Consider the following 16,979-nt stretch of genomic DNA (forward strand, 5'->3'; position numbering starts at 1 on the left):
GGGGGGGGGTGATGGGCAGGCAACCGGGGCTGTGCCTCCAGAATCCTGGAGTCTCCCTTGTTTCTCTACCCCCAGGCCAGGATGCTGATGTAGTGGCGAGGAGGTAGAAGAGCAGAGAGCCAGAGGAAAGTAAGGACAGAGGCAGAGGCAAAACAAGAGAGGGAAGGGAACAGAGAGACAGTTACAGGGACCAGAGTGATCCGCAGAGAGACATCCCATTGAATTAACTGTCGTTTCCCTGTAAACCTTAGAACCAGCTGTTGCCAGGGCAACGGGGCAATACCTGTCTTTCCAGGGGAGATAAGTTGCTAGGGTAACTGCATCCTGTCTTTCCTGAAGACCATCCTGGAATGTGGCACCCACTGGCCATCACCATGGAAACTGCCTCTTTGCCCCACTTAATCCCATCCTGTCTGCCCCCACAGTTGGAGGTGGGGGAGGCAAGAAGAAAAAAGATTGCTTGGAGGACTAAGTTTGTTCTCTCCCTCTTTCTCCAGCCCCTCCCTCGGTTCCTCACCCCAGGGGTGCTGGGTCTGCCCGCCCCCAGGCCCACACAGGCCTGCAGTATTATGTGTGGTAGGGCCACGGAGTCCAGGAGCAGGTTTTGCAGTGGAAGGCAGGCAGGTGTTGGGGAGGCAGTTACCGGGGCAACGGGAACAGGGCGTTTCGGAGGTGGTTGCCATGGGGACCTGGATGCTGACGAAGGCTCGCGAGGCTGTGAGCAGCCACAGTGCCCTGCACAGAAGCCCGAGGCTCGTCAGTCAAGCCGCATCTCTGTTTGCACTCAGCAGCACGGGCAGGCGAGTGGCCCCCAGTTCCGGGAGCAGAGCAGGTGCACCCCAGTCCTGGTCCTTCAGCCCCAAGACTCGCCTGCCCGCCCAGTACCAGGATGGCCACCATCACCTGCACCCGCTTCACGGAAGAGTACCAGCTCTTCGAGGAACTGGGAAAGTGAGTTATGCCCTAAGACTCCTGGAGGGCACAGGGTAGGGGGTGGGGTCCAGGACTCAGGCAGGGGGTGTGTACCTGCACACTTGGGGCATTGCTGTGTGCACAGACGAAGGCCAGCTGCATGGGTCGAGGGTGCTCAGAGTCAGGCTTGTGCATGTTTATGGTACACAGATGTGCCAAGCTAGCTGGGTGAGTGCATGTGTGTATGTGGGGGGGGGGGTTGGGTTGGGTTGACGGTGTATGTCAAGGCACGCACATATACACACAAGTATATACAACCTGGGTATGCACAGATTCTTAGAAACTCAAGGCTAAAAAAAAAAAAAAAAAAAAAAAAAAGCAACAACAAAACGAAACAAAGCAAGACGGGGTGGGGGGTGGGGAAGGATTTTCCCAGTCAGCTGATCCAGAACTGGAATCCCCTCTAGTTTTGTTTGTGGTGGTCACCTGGCCTCCACTTGGATACCTCCAGAGACAGAGGGCTCACTACCTCCCAGGTAGTGCCTCCAGATTTTAGACCTCTGCAGCGACCATGCCAAGTGGCCAACTTCTCCCTGTAAGTGCATTCCCACCCCATGTCCCCTTTCCCATTCCTGCTGGGAGTGAGGACACTGGTACGGTAGGAGTTAATGCCTGAATAACTGGGGAGGCTTCCTGGGTGTTGGGATGAAGGGAGGGGCAATTGGGCAGGCTGGGGGCAACGGGGGTGGGGGTGGGACACTGCAGTCCCAGGGGCTGGTGGAATGAAGGGTACAGCAGCTCTGGTCCTTTGGCAAACTTGCCCAGCCTCAGAGCTCATTTTCTGCCTTCTAATGACAGATGTGGAGGGCATGGTGGGAGGCTAAGGGGAGAAGGAAGCCTGCGGGCTAGCCCAGTGCACTGTGGAGTGTCAGGGAAAAATTTCTCGATGCCCCCAGCTAGGTGTATGGAAGATCCCAGGATGGATCAGGGGCTGGGGTGCTCTTTGGAGGATGGGTATGCCCCGTGGGCAGAGGTGGGGGGAGCAAGAAGACGGGCAAGAGGACGGAGGGGTCCTCTGGGCAGGTGTGTGCTGTTTTGAGATCTGGGGATTGATATACAAGAGTGTTTTTGTAGGGGGCTGATGTGTAGTGCTTTAGGAGGACTTTGGAAGGGAGTTGATTGTGTCATATAAGGATTGACTCTGAAGTGTTTTTGTATGTCCCAAAGGATGCACAAACATTCATACATTGGTGTTTGTTTCATGTACAAGCCCTGGAAATGCAAGTGTGCCCTACAAGGGAATGTGTGTGTGTGTGTTGGTGACACAGGAGTGTCAGTGACCAGGATGCATGGGAATGAAAGCGTGGATGTGGTCACTGCATGCTCATGTGTGGCAGGTCAGAGCTGTGTGCACATCAGTAGGCACATGTGTGTTGTCTGGGATATGTAATGATGCACAGATGAGACACGGAGATGTTCCTAAGAGGTCTGGACATGTATGTCCATGTGAGGCCAGGGAGCATGCACATGGGAAGGTGTGTATATGCGTGTGCACTTACACCCCCATGCATGTGCGAGGCCTGGGCTTACAGGCCCGTGTGGGAGTATGTGTGAGCTCATAGTGCTGTCTGCATATGTGTGGGAGGTGGGTCTATGACTATGTACAAGCAGGCTGCCTGTACACACACATTGACACACATGCAGGCACATACCAGCTCCCTTGGGCAGACACGCATCTATGTGCAAACATGTGCTCACTCCCATCTGTACACTTCCTGCATGGCTGAATGCATTTCTGTGTGGGCAGCAGGACCAGAAAAAAGATATTCAGGGTGGCACCAGAGGACCCAGTTGTTGCTAAACTCATGCAAGTACCCAGTCTGGAACCCAAGGATGCCCCTTGCCAGGAGCTGACTTCCCAGCAGCAGCCAAGGCTGGGTTCTGGCAAGGCTGCGTCATAGGGGCCAGGGAAATGGAGCCAAGACGTGACTCAAGTGATCAAGGTGAAAAAGAAGAGCTATGTTTTGCCCCCAGAACAAGTGGGGATCCCTAGGACTGGGCTTGTGGGATCAGCTTGGCTGAGAGATCCTACACAAACCTTCTAAGCTCTGCTCTACTCCCTGCCTCGGCTCTGGGAGGACCAGGGTGCAAGGGCCGAATCAGAGGGGACACAATGCATTGGTATGGCCGTGGCAGAAAAACCAAGGGTGGCAGGCACGGCCAGACCTTATCTAATCAATTTCAGATTCTTCCTTCCAGAAACATCAGTGCTCTTAACCGTTTTTTTTTTTTAGGTCACATTTTCCTCCAGGAATCTGAGGAAAGTCCAAATCTGCATTCCCCAGAAAAATGCACAAACCTCCAAATGTGGCGTGCAATGTCAGGTGCCTTCCAGAACCTGGAAGCAGCCTTGGGTTAAGGTCGCTTGTTCTGAAGGAGAAGAGTGGGTAGCCTGGCTCCTGCCTCTGCAGTCTGGCTTCTTAAAGACTAGGGTATGTTGCCCAGGAGGTCAGGGTCTCAGGGAGGGGTAGCACCCAGCATGGCTCTTAGGGAGTGGGCTCTGAATTAACCACCCATTGCCTCACAGCACTGGAGGGACTCCAGCATCTTCCTCTGCCCCCATGTAACCTAGAGACCAAGCCAGGCTGTGCGATTTGGGGAGCTAGTGCGTGTGAACACACCGCCTGCTGCCGGGCCCTCAGTGGTTCTCCAGTAAGGGCTCCCTTTTGGGGTGTCTGTTGCTGCTGCCACAGCCTGGGTGGGGAGGTGGCTCCAGGCTGACTTTCGTGGGAGGGCTCGGTGGGGGGCAGTGTGAGGTGGGAGGGGGGCAGTGCAGATGCCTGCAGGCCTCATTCTTGAGTTGATGACCCCTGGTTCCCTGCCAGCCTGGTCACTACCCAGAAACAGTCCCTTTCTAATGCCCACTTCCGACCACTTGCAGGGTGGCAGGGAAGGGAACACCTTTGGGCCTCCTGCTGCAGGACACTAGCCTGCCCTGCCAGAGACCAGGACAAGTGCCTCCCCAGGGCTTCCTGGCACTCTGCCCAGGGAGGCCTGGCCAGTGACTACAGCCACCAAGGAACCCAGGGTGGGGCTGGTTATATGAGTGGTAAGAGAGCTGCCCTAATGGGCTGCCAGTAGGGGAGCACTGTGACTGGAGGCTGGTCCTGAGCGGTATCTCTGGGACCTCTTAATGTTACAAAGATAACCCTTCACCCAACTCCCGCTGGAAGCAAGACAAGCCAAGGCTTGATTCCAGGTCCCCTGGAGGACTGGGGGTGGGGCTGTCCCCAGGGATCAGGAAATGAGCTCATCCCTCTTGCCTTGACCTGACTCCTCCCTCTCCCTGGGGTGACAGGAGCAACAGCCTAGACATTGGGGGACATCGAAGCCTCCTTTGGCGCTGCTGATACCTGCTCCAGGCGTCGGGAGAGCCTGGACCAGAATCTCCATGAATGGCAGGAATGCTGGTGGGGGCAGAGGTACCTGGAAGGGGTCCAGTTGGAGGAGGAGGAGAAGGAGGAGGAGGAAGAGGGGGTGGCTGCACCAGCCTCCTCCAGCCTCGGATATTCTGAGCTTTGATGCCTGCCTCCAGCTGAGGCTGGCGGGAAAGAGATGCCCCTGTGTCCACCTGAGTAGTCACTCAGCCGAACCAACAGCCCCAGGAGGAGATTTTACTTGAGAGAGGGAGAAGGAGGGAGGGTGGTTAGAGAGATTCAGCCCACTCTTTTCTCTCTAGAAACAAGGTATGGGCTCCAGCAGTGCTGGCTGGCGTTGGGGGTGAGTTGGCCAGCCAAGGTGCTAGAGAGAAGCAGGAGGAACTGGCCCCTTCACCTGAGCGCCCTCCTGCCTCCATGGTTTTGCGCTGTGGGCCAGGCTTAACCGAAGATCAGCAGGCGGCCCTGGGAAGGAGGTAGGCTTGGCTTACTCATCCACTTCACAGATGAGGAGACTGCCGCTTGTGGAGGTGGCAGGGCAGGTAGTGCTGGGTCAAGGACACACATCCAGGTCTCCAGCACCCACAGTAGGGAGGCAGGTTGCTGGGGACTGTGTCTGTGTGACATCCTCCTTCTTGTCCACAACAAGGAAAGGACAGAGGTCTTGCGTGTGGGAGAGGGGGCTCTGAGCTGTCACTTGTTTTCGAATTATGATTCTGTTGCTCATTTGCTGGGCTCCTCCTGGGTGAATCACTTGTCCTTTGTTTGCCTCAATGTTGCCATCTGTAGAGTGGGATTCACAGTATCTCTGCAGGTGGAAATGCCCACTGGGGTTGCGGCCCTTTTTAGAGAGCATGCGTGGGAAATGGTCTCCAACATCAGAAATAGAAGGGATGTAGGTGGGGGACAACATCCGGAAGGCAGTGCTTGTCCAGGGTCCCAGGAGAGGCAGTGGCCAGGCCAGAGCCAGCGGACCAGAGTGCGTGCAGTGGCCAGAGGGTGGCAGTTTGAGGGGAGGAGCTCAAGGAGGAGGTGGCAGGAATGGGAGAGGGACAGCTTCCCCTCCCGGCTTCCTCCCAACCACCAAGCGGCAGGAACGCACATGTTCTGGTGCCTGCCGCAGCCCTCCACCCCCATACAACCGCCCCCACACAGGCTGAGCCACACGGACACTCTGCTGAGCTGGCCTCCCTCCCTCTGCCAGCCCGGTGACACTGCTGCCAGCAGCCCCTGCAGTCAGGAGCCACAGCCCTGTGAAGTTGCAGCCCATGGCTAGTGCACATGGGTATTTGCGTGCACATGCACACAAACACACATGCACACATACACCTGCACACCAGCTCCTGGTAGCACACATGTATACATGGTAACACATACACTCACCATGGCTCCAACAAGGCATGCAGCCCAAGCCTACCTCTCAGAGCAGAGCAACGTGATGCTGGCTGGGCTGCTGGATTTTCTCTGCTTTACCCAACCCTCCTCATTTGCATCCCTCTCCCTTTTTCCTCTCTCCCTTCCATTCCCTTTGCACAGTCCCTCTGCTACAGCCCATCTTCACCTGTGTGCCCACTGCCTGGGCTGTATGCCCCTCTGTACCTCTATGGTCCTCCTGACCCAGGCAAGCCTGGCACAGCCCAGCTCACTGAGACCAACCCGGGCACTTTAGGGTCTACCACAATATCAGGAGAAGCTACGGAGCTGGATCAACTTTCTGTGCTGGAAAAGATCACCTAAAAGGGGGAACACATCTATGACCCTTCCATCCAGCCAGAGCCTCTATTTGCTGAGTACATGGCAGAACCTAGCATGTACCCTATGTGACTCTGCTGAGCCCACATGGGCTCACAGCCCGGCACCCAGTCAACAGCAGTAACAACATTGCAGAAGTGACAGTTTCAATGTAGCTGCAGGAGACCTGTGACCATGGACACACATACCTGCTGCCTGTAAAGAGACCTCCCCTGGTTGGGATGAAGGAGCTATCAGGGGAGGCTCCCTGGAGGAGGTAGTTTCAGGGAGCTAGAGGTTGAATAAGAGTTGCCCGAGGGGAAAGGGTGGAGAGGGTTCTTGAGAATGGACAGAGATTTGGCGGGTAACTATCTGTTTCAGGGGAGCACATCAGTGTTCAGGGAATCTAGGGTCCCTCTTTTCTGTGCTCTGTTCTACCTGCCCACCGACTTCTAGATTGTATGGCAGAGGAGTCCTGGAGCCTGAGAGTCCCCGGCAGGCAGAATGGTGTAGCAGCAGGTCCAGGCTAGCTGCCCGGTGCCAGCACAGACTTGTAGTCCTACCTGCTGTTTTTTCCCAGCTGTGTCCCTCACGTTGGGAGCCTCACACACTGCGCAGGGCCAGAATGCCCCACCTGGGTCAGCAGGTGGGCATCAGGGGTCTCTGTCACGTTAGGTGTAGACACTGCTCCATGGTCACAAGAGCCTCTGACAGCTGTGAGGTGTGCCCCATGGATGGGCCAGGCCAGGAGGCTAATGGAAAGAAGCCTCTCCCTGTCTGCCCTTGTGCACCTCTTGCCTTGCCACTATCTGGACCCACCTCCAAGGGAGCTGTGAATTTTTAAAAATTCTCTTTGCAACCCATTCAAAAGAGGCCATGCATAGCCAAAACAAGGAATATGTTGGAACTTCTGTTAGTTCAATGTTCCCTGCAGCAAACAGAAGCTTCCGGTTTCTGGGCCTTCTGTGTCTCCGGCAGGCTTCTGCTGGGTTGGCGTTGTGGTGGTGGGGGGTGTGGCGGGGATGGGTGCAGCTCTGAGACATTGTGTCCCCTACAGCATCTTCTGGAGCCTGTGAGTGGGCGTCCGTAACTGGGTGGCCCGCGGGCGGGCAGACGAGCAGGAGGAGTGGTGAGGTGTAGCCGCAAAGATGGGCACTGGGATTTTCCTGCCAGGTGAAGCCGTGGCTGCTGAAGTTGTGCTTACAGAACTGCTGCTGGAGCCTGGAAGGAGATGGGGAGAGCAAGCTTGGTTAGGCAAGGAAGGTCTCGAGAGCTCAGCCCATCTCCCCGCATCCCGCTCGCTACTGGGCATGGCACAGCAGCATTGCTTTTGCTTCTTGTTAAGAAAGGATGCTGCTGCTCAACAACGCAGTACAGGAGAGAGCAAGTGAGCTTGCCAATTACTTACCAAGAGTTGATACAGGTCAAGGATTTGCTCTAGCTGAGCAGAGGTGGGTCTCTCCGAAACACCTTGTGAAGGACTACTTTGTTTTATTTCTGAATGAGCCTGGCCCCCAGGTTTACAGCTATTTTGGGGAGTCTAGAAGCCCTCAGAAAACCTCACTTGAGTCAAGCCACTGTCCCTATAAAGATGCTGCTCACACCCACGCCAGCACACAGAATGCCCAGCATTATTTTTCCTTCTCCCTACCCAGCTGTGGACTTCACATTTGGGCTCTTGTGATCTGAGCATGGCAGGCATTGGAGAAAAGCAGCTGAGTAGGACTGAAAGAGTCCTGGGGGCAAGGCTTGGCCTCAGTGTCTCCATCTACGAAATGGGAGGGATGAGAAGCTGTTCCTGGAGGTCATTGCTACTAATGTGCCTGGTTCTCTAGTTCAGTGGGTGGCGCTGTTCCCGGGACCAACCCGAGATCTTTCTCTTCTCTCTGGTGTTCCAAGTGGCTGCTTGAGTTCTTTGTTGTGAGTGATCAGAGCTGCTAGCCTCAGCTGTCAGTGCTTGGCTGGGGATGCTAACTCCGTTAGGATTCAGGGTTGCCTGCTGTCTACCAGGAGCTGTCTGCAGTTAGCTCAGCTTATCCCAGAGAGGTGGAATGAGGAAGCGCCCTCCTTGAGAGGGGGAAGGCTTGGGGATGACACTGGGCTTGGCGTGTGATGCCTGTCACAAAGCATCTAGGCAAGATAACGAGGAGCTGGGCCAGGCGCATTAGCTTAGCGGCTAAAGTCCTCACCTTGCACAGGCCAGGATCCCATATGGGCACCAGTTCTAATCCCAGCAGCCCCACTTCCCATCCAGCTCCCTGTGGCCTGGGAAAGCAGTCAAGGACAGCCCAAAGCCTTAGGATCCTGCATCCATGTGGAAGACTCGAAAGAGGCTCCAGGCTCCTGTCTCTTGGCTTCAGATCAGCTCAGCTCTGGCCATTGCTGCTGCCTGGGGAGTAAATAAATAGATGGAAGATGTTCCTCTCTGTCTCTGCTCCTTTCTGTATATCTGACTTTCCAATAAAAAATAAATCTTTGGAAAAAAAAGATAGCAAGGAGCTAAAAAATGTGGGGCTGGTTCAGGGCTGTGAGTACAGATCTTGATCTTGGGTGATGGTCAGCATCTTCAATCATTTGTGGAGAGACAGACTCTTTTAGGTAGATTTTGAAAGCAAACTTTTTTTGGTGAGAACAATACACAGGCAGAATTATGCTAAGAAAATTCTAAGTGGGGAGAAGTATTTGGCCCAGCAGCTCCAGTGCTGCCTGGGACACCTGTGTCCTAGTATGCCGATGCTTCTGTCACAGTCCAGCTCCACTTCTGAGTCCAGCCTCCTGCCAGTGCTACATCCTGGGTGGCAGTGGTTGATGACCCAATCGTTGGGTCCATGCCACCCACATGGAAGACGTGGATTGAGTCCCAGCTTCCTGACTTCAGCCTGTCCAAGCCCTGGCTGTTGCAGGCCTTGGGGAGTGACCAGGGGATGGGAGATGTCTCTCTGCCCCAAGTACAAAGGTTTTGAGGCCTCCTTGGAGATCCCAGTTGATCCCAGTGGGGTAAAGGCAGTGGTTAGAGAGTGTTGGGGAGAGAGCAGGGAACAGTAGAGTGGGGGACATGGGGACAGTGAAGGCACAGTCAGTGAGGCCAGTGTCAGCATTAGCCTGGAAGCTACCAGATTGGGTTTCCAGGGTTAGCCTAGAAATCCAACCTGGTGTGGGGCAGGCAAGAGAAAGAGAGATTAGTTCCAAGGGGGTAGGCATTGGGTAGGCAGGACTGGCACGAGCATTGCTTCCTTGGAATTCTGGGGGTGGCACCAGATTGTGGTGGGTTCATGGAGTGTGGGAGGTGGGAAGAGGAGGCGGCGGATGTCAGACATTTGTTCAGCAGGTTTGGCAGCTGGGGTGAGGGTGGGGGTGGGGATACAGCCCCAGCTGCTGGGTCCAGAGAAAGGTTCTTGGTTATTTGGTTTTATGATAGGCTGTGTATGTGTGTGTGTGTGTGTGTGTGTTTTCGCACGCACGCGTGCGCGTACTCTTCTGCAATGTGAGAGCCCTGGGCATATCAGAGGAGGTAGCCAATGCAGAGAGGACCCTACAGACTGTGAGGAGGCACCAGGAATGAGATCCCTGAGGGCTCCAGGGTGGAGGAAGCAGAGGCGACAGTGCTGTCTGCAGGAGTTTCTGGATAACCTGGCTGTGCCTCTCTGCTGAGACCAGCAGGCCCACCCCAGCAGCTGGGGATGAGGGTGGAACGGATTCTGTTACAGGAATGGAGGAGGGACCACTCACAGCTGCTCCCAGGAAGGACTAGAGCTAGCGCTGCCCACCCCAATCTTCCAAATGGGGAAACTGAGGCCTGGAGGGATCAGAAGGCAGGCAATCGCAGAGCTGGGCGAAGATGCAGATTGCCCTACCTTTCCCTTGCTTCTGGCATTGCCCTTGACTGCTGGCTCATGTTCTGGTTGGGGAGGAGGGTTGGGGAGGCTCCAGGCCACCAAGGGTGGTGGGCTCCCTTAGGCTGGCAGCCAGCAACACTGTGCCTGCCAGGCAGCCAGAAAGCAATTTTCCAGTGCACAATGCTTACACTTCACAGCCCATTAGCGTGTTTCCACATCCCAGCCTTGCTGGACCTCCCAGCCATGCAGCCTTAGGAGCAGCCCCTGCTTCCTTGCTGTGGCCCTCACTCACCTCTCCCTCCTGATGGCTGCTTCCTGAGCTTGGCAGACAAGGTCCTGTTTCAGCTTAGACCATGCCAGCCGCTGTCTTCTCCTTGCAAAGATGCCTGCCCAGGCATTGCTTCTGGAGCATTTACTGTCCTTGGGGGACTCTGCTAAGCTCTTGCCTACCTGGCTGTCTCCTGAATCCCTGAAACCACTGCACAGGCCAGGTTCTCTTCTTGTCCGTGTGTTAGAGGGGAGAAATCAGGCATCCCAAAGGGTAGTCATTTGGCAAGAAGTGGCTGCACCAGGACTTGAACTCTGGTTGGCTGTTCTTACCATCCTAGATAAGAACAGCTGCTTGTGACAGTGAAACTGTAGGTCTTTGGTTCTCCCAGACATAGGACTGAGCCCTCTGTGGCCAGGGATGCCCATGCTGACCAGCACAGCACATTTGCACACATTGCCCCCTACCCCAAAAACCCCATTGGACAGAATGGGAGAGGCCTCTATGCTGTTCAGAGTCAGACCCACCCCAGCATCCATGTTGCAGATGGGGAAACTAATGCCCAACATGAGGAGAAGCCCTCCTGGGTCTGCCTGTCTCTCCCATGCCCTTCCCTGCCCACATTCAGTGAGCCCCTCTCTTTGCACACAAGGCTCCATCCTTGGCACTTGGGGCAATGCACCTGGCCTCTTGGCAGCACATTCCTGCCCCTAGGAACTCTTCTTCTACTCTTGGCATCTGTGGTTTACTCCCAAATGCTTAGGAACAAGGTACCCCATCCAAGTCTCCCTCATGGTGGCAGGGACCTTGAGTTAGCACCCGCTGCCTCCCAGGTATATAAACAGGAAAGTAGACTTGGAAACAGCAAGGACTCAAATTCAGGCTCCAATATGGAATCCAGGCATCATCCCAAAAGGCATCTTGTGCCAAAAGCCCATCTTTCCTTCTCACCTCTTGTTTCCAGGAGCACTTTCACAGAGCCCCCAAGGCTACCCGGGCACTCCCCTACTCACACCAAACCTCACCCGCTTTCTCTTGGGACCCTGGGCTACTCCCTCTGATCTCACATTTCCACTTTGGCCTCCCTTCTTGCCTGACTGACTCCCAAGCTCCTGCCTGCCAGCCCACCAAGTGACCCCCTGACTCAGCTCAGGACCACTGCAAAGTGGGCTGATTCTGGTAATTGCCAAGGCTGCCAGGCTGGGGCCCCTCATTCCTGCAGGACAAGAACACAGCAATGTGCCTTTTTCTAGTAAGAACTGTGGAAGGGAGAAGGCAAGGGCTGCAGCTCACTGCCCACGTTCAGTATGATCATTAGACTTGTCTCTGCTTTTTCTCCCTGGGCCCCACCTGCAGGGTAGGCAGACAGGCGAGGGTGGGGCCTGCCCACTCAGGGCTGGAGAGCTGAACTGAGCTGCACAAGTAAAAAGAGGGGCTCCCCAGCCCCAGCCTTGCCTCTTTCTCTCCCTATGTCCCCGGTGAGTCCTCTTGTGCTCAGCCCTGTGCCAAGTGTTTTTGTACTCATCACCTTGCCAGTTCTGCCTGGTGTATCCTAGGAGATCGATACTGTAGTCGCCCTGTTATGGGAAGAAACCAAGAGGCAAAGTGCTAAGTTCAAATTTGTAATTAGTTGGGGGTGAGCACAGGTCTGCTTTCACTGGAGTCGGGTGCCTTGGATATTCTTTACAGTCCTGCTGTAGGAACATGCATGTTCACTGGAGGCCTTGATTTCTAGACCTCTGAAATGGAGGCTTCTGACTCTCACTTGAGGGGCTTGCTGGGAGGGCTAAGATGGTGCTGAGTGTACCACCCAGGCTGCTGCAACACCATCCCTGGCACCAGCAGCTCTGAGCCAGTTTAGAGACGTGCCCACCTCTAGCACGCAAGCCTGGCCTCCTTGCCCCAGAAATAAGTACACATGCTTGTACTCAGAGGCACAGGGTGCCCCAATCAGAAGCTCTGCCTTCCACACAAGCTCAGTGCTATCCTGAGGAAGTTCTGGGAGTGGCTTCTGTTGCTTTAGTAGATGCGGCACTTAGGTCCCCAGTTCCTTGGGCAGGGTCTGTGTTGGCCCCTGTTGCAGGGGAGGCAGGGTCTGCAGCAGGACCTGCCCCAAAAGATGGAGTGAGAGGCCCCCACCTCCCTCCTGGCTGCAAGGGATTCTCCTGGAGAAGATAGTCATATGCAAATGTAGATCCCCAGGACCCCCTCATGGAGTGGGTCTGGGAGGGGTCTTGGAACCTGTATGTTAAAAGCTTGCCTCCCTACCCTCCGAGATTTTGAAGCAGTAAATTGGAGGACTGCAGATCTCACAGTGGAGTTTTGTTTTGCTAGAGGAAACTATATCAATTTCTCCCTCCCTCCTTCCCTCCCCACCAACACACACTAATTGGACTCAGCTCGGGCCAAGCTAGGGCTCAATGCCAATGAGCAAGAGGAGGCTCAGCCTCAGCCCTGGGGAGCTCATGTCCTCCTCCCACCCAGTCCTCCTCTCAGCAATGAATTCTCAGAGCTTTCCAGATGCGTTCTCCCCCAGGACTTGAAGAATCAATACCTCGAGCTGGGCAGGGACCTCAGGTCTTTGGGTGGCTCTGCCTGGGTTGGAGGGGCCCAGTGATTCCCCACCTGCGCAGAGGCCTGTTCCTGCTCCCCACATCCCTCCCTGTGCATGCTCCGTCCTGTCTCCTTTGGGTTCCTCTCACTGCTGCTTGCCCTCACTTCCTGTCCCTCTAAGTTACACCCAATGGAGGCTGCATGGGCACCAGACATTGGGTACCTGGACACCAGTGGACACAGAGAAGAAGGTGACAGCAGTGGCCCTTGGGAACTCACAGTTGGGGAAGAGGCAGACGATACGCCAGCTACCTCTGCCTAGGCCAGACGGAACGCGGTGCTGTGATGCCATAGAAAGCCATCCTGCTCCTCCTTCCTGGCTCTTCTTGGCCTGCAGCCCTGAGAGCCCTTGTCATGTCTTTAGTGACAGGGTAGTTGTAGCATCTTTCATTCTGATATTTAGTCTTCAAAGTCAGTTCCCACCTTCCCTGGCATTTTCCAGGGCAGGGTGTTAACTGACAGGGAAGGGCAAGAATGCCTTTTGTTGTAATGAGGCGGCTTTTGGTGGGCTCCTGGTGGGAGCTAGTCACAAGAAAAACCAGGCCCTGCCAAGGAGCTTGGAACCTTCAGTCCCACCCCATCCTGTGGGAGGAGTGAGGGACTGGGGACTGCATTAATACCCCATGCTGTCTACAGGATGAAGTCTCCGTGAGACCCCTGAATTGTGGGGTATAGAGAGCATTTGGGCTGGTGGAGGTCACCTCAACTCCATGGAGATAGAGGAGCTGTGCTCAGGCCCCTGGCAGCCCTCTCCCGGTGCCTCCTGGCAATCCCCTTCACTATGAGATGATCCAGTTCACAGGAATGTGTCTTTCTGAGCTCTGTGAGTTGCCAGAAAAAAAAAAAGTGTTGCATGTTTGCTCATTTGGGCAGAGGATGAAAAACCGGGGCTCAGCCCTCTGGTAATCGGCACCAAGAATGATGGGGTGGTCTTGTGGCACTGGGCCCTCTGTCTGTGGGGTGTGTGCCAACTCCTGGCTAGTGTCATGATCAAACTGTAAGACACCCAGCAGGTGTCAGCAGTGGGAGCACCTCCCCTACTTGGTGACTAGAAGTATTATGGGGGTGACTGCAGACGTGTGAGATTCTCCTATACGTGGGGGTGCTGCTCTGGGAACCAAATGAGGAGCAGACATGTCAGAGAGAGGACTGGGATCTTGCTGCCTTTTTCCTGGTGATGGGTAGGTGGGCCTGCACACCCAGGGCAACTCCGTGGCTATACCCATGAGTTCTGGCTGTTGGCCAGCAAGCCCCTATTCCCTGAGTTTTAGTCCTCATGCCTGCTTGTTCTTCCTTCTCCCCTTGGCTTCTCAGCCGCTCACATCCCACTGCTCAGGGATATGTGCAAAGTAGGTGCCCGTGCCAGCTGCAGGTCTTTCACTGCCTTGGTCTGCGTGCCTCTTTGTGGCCTAGCACTGCCCAGCTTGGGGAACACAGTTTGCAAGCTAGGAAGAGTTTGATCAGGGGCTTGAGTGAGGCTAGCATGCTGGAAAGTGAGAGGCTCCCTGGGTGGACATCAAAAAGAGTACCTGAGTCCCATCTGGCACCCAGTCTGCCACTCAGCGAGTGCCCTGAGTGAGCCACATGGAGCTACATGGTAGTCTTGGCCCCACTGGAGACTCACACAATGGGAACCTGAGTGGTTGCAATGTGCTCAGGTGTCACATGTGGGGAACCTACCCAGGAGGTCCTGTTCTGTTCTCAGTGTGGTGGGGGGTGTCAGGCCCCAGGCGGCCCTCTGGGTCAGGTCAAGTGGCCTTCATGGTCAATGGCGCGGAAGGATAGAGACTTCACATGTGGTCCTCATACTGACTTTCATTTTTAACTGTTTTTTTAAAATTAATTATTTTAATTATTGGTTTATTTTTAATTTTGTTGAAAGGCTAACAGAGAGAGAGAGATTGAGATTGATTTTCCATCTGGTGGCTCACTCCCCAAATGGCTGCAATGGCTAGTGCTGGGCCAGGCAGAAGCCAGGAGCCTGGAACTCCATCCAGGTCTCTCCTGTGGGTGGGGTACCTGGACCATTCTCTGCTGCTTTTCCAGACACATCAATAGGAAGCTGCAATGGAAGCAGAGCAGTGTGATGCTGGCACTGTGAGTGGTGGCTTAACCCTTGGTGCCACAAAACCAGCCTCCCCTTGCACTGATTGGCCCCATACAATGTTCAAATTCTTGGGAGACAAGGTATCAGTGACCAAAATTAGAAAGTGTCTCATCAATAGCCAGGCTTGCAGCTCTTGGAAAATCCAATGATGTGGGAAAGAGGCACACTCCATGTGGCACCTGTTTCCCCACCGAGGGCTGTGGGAGTCACAGCCCTTGTCCCAAGTTCTCTTTCAGTCACTCTTACTTTTAAGGAGAAAAATCTCTGGGGATTGTTAAGTGCTGTGAATATGCCCAGCTTTACTCTTAATAGGAAAATTGCCCACGGAGCCTGCAGTGAGCTGCCACTTCCCCGTCTCCCTGGGTTGGCTGCCACACTGTGTCTGCAAGGGCAGAGAACTCTGCTTCCTGTGCATCAGGTGGGAAACCAGATCACCATGAAGTAACGACAGACAGTCTCTCGCTGGCCACCAGGGTGGCTAAGCAACATCAACACTAGACCAAGTCACAGAGGTTCTAGAACTTTACCTCCACAGACATGCGCACACATGGGAAATGGGATTCTTTTGTATTTGCTTCTTAAAATATTTTTAAAATTTATATAAAGAGAACAGATTTCATGCATTTCAAAAATACAATTTTAAGCCCACAATGATACTTCTTACCCTCCCTTCTCTCCTCCTTCCTTTCTTATTTTTCCCTTTCAATTTTTATGCTAACATACTTTTAATTTCCTTTATAGTCACAGGCTTAAGTCTCCATTAAATAAAGAATTCAGCACATAGAAAGTGGAAAGACCAGGGTTCTGCAGGCGTGTGGACAAGGCTGTAAACAATAATCAAATCTCAAGATGGCAGCTCGCCTCGTTTACATTCCTTTTTTTGGTACTCTCTATATTAGCTACAAGACAAAGGAAACATGAAATTGTGTTTTTGGGTCTGGTGGGAGACATAAGCCCACCTATACCAGGGCTTTTCACGACACCTATAGGAAGTGCATATTATAAAAACAATAATGCATGAATGTCAAAATTGCTTTGCACTTAAACTTATCTTTTTTACAAAGGGATACGCTAGGCTTTTCTATGAACCCCTTGAAGTACTTTCAGATGAGTTTGGTCCTAGTAACATTATTGGAAAGAACTACGAAGCGGAACTACCCAACCAGTCCCGTGGCAGGGGACTGGCTAGGTCGAGTAGAGGACAGCCGTGGAGTTGTGTGCTGTGCCCTGAGGGGCTGGCTGTCTTTGTGCTGGTTTGGGAAGAGGATCTCCAAGATTTGTTGTTTATTAGAGAAAGGGAGATGTGGCACAGCAGGCGATGCTCAGTAAGCAGTTGGGTGTGGGAGAATTCTGTGGATAGAGACCCAGGGCCTGGGCAAGCCTAACTTTTGACGTCTCTGGAAGGCTGGTCTCGTGAGGCCAACCTTCTAGCAATGCACATCTGGCTCCCTCTCTGGGAGCCCCTAGCTTTGCTCTTGCCCACGAGCTTGGGCAGCCCCGTTGAAGGGTCCTTCTCTAGCACAGCCACCACTGCTGGGACTCCAGCATCACCAGACACTCAGCCCCAGGTCTTGCCTCACGTTGCCCACTTTCTCTGTCCTCTCAGGGGAGCCTTCTCCGTCGTTCGCCGGTGTGTGAAGGTGCTGGCTGGCCAGGAATATGCTGCCAAGATCATCAACACCAAGAAGCTCTCGGCTAGAGGTAGGGCCTGCCTGCTCATCCCCCTGCCTGCCCACTGGGCTCCCCTCCCTCTGCCTCTGAGTCTGTCCTCCTGGCGGTGGTGGAGGGGGATGCCAATGGCTGGGGTAAGGGCTCTTCTTGCTGATGATGCTGTGAAGCTACACCCCCGTGTTTTGCCCTACTCAAGGGGAGTTTGGGCTGGAGGCCCCAGCCTCCTGCAGGGAGGACAAGCCTTCTGTGCCCACCAAATGAGAGCCACAGCACCAGTCAAAAACATCCTGTCCCAGTTCTTTTTCCTTCATCCTCCTCACTGCCCATTACCATGCTTCTGCCCTTGCCATGACCTTGGCCTAAGTGTCTGAACCTGGGTCCCATGCATGGCTGCTTCTGTCATA

At 54.3% G+C, this 16,979-nt stretch overlaps 1 protein-coding gene across 4 annotated transcripts in view; it reads left to right on the forward strand.

Moving 5' to 3' along the window:
- The first annotated feature begins 674 nt into the window (after positions 1–674).
- The window catches only part of CAMK2A (calcium/calmodulin dependent protein kinase II alpha), a 58,715-nt gene continuing 42,410 nt past the window's right edge, over positions 675–16,979 (forward strand). For 2 of the 4 annotated variants that reach the window (XR_009247152.1, XM_004587536.2), the window contains exons 1-2: positions 774–951; positions 16,511–16,605. Coding sequence is in view for 3 of the 4 variants with exons in the window: in XM_004587536.2 (XP_004587593.2) it covers positions 890–951; positions 16,511–16,605 (157 nt within the window). In the remaining variant the exon portion in view is untranslated. Of the gene's footprint in view, positions 952–16,510; positions 16,606–16,979 lie in introns of all 4 variants that reach the window. The other 2 variants (XM_058677363.1, XM_004587535.2) reach the window with 2 other exon arrangements.

Source organism: Ochotona princeps, chromosome 19, assembly GCF_030435755.1.
Source record: "Ochotona princeps isolate mOchPri1 chromosome 19, mOchPri1.hap1, whole genome shotgun sequence".
NCBI lineage: Eukaryota > Metazoa > Chordata > Mammalia > Lagomorpha > Ochotonidae > Ochotona > Ochotona princeps.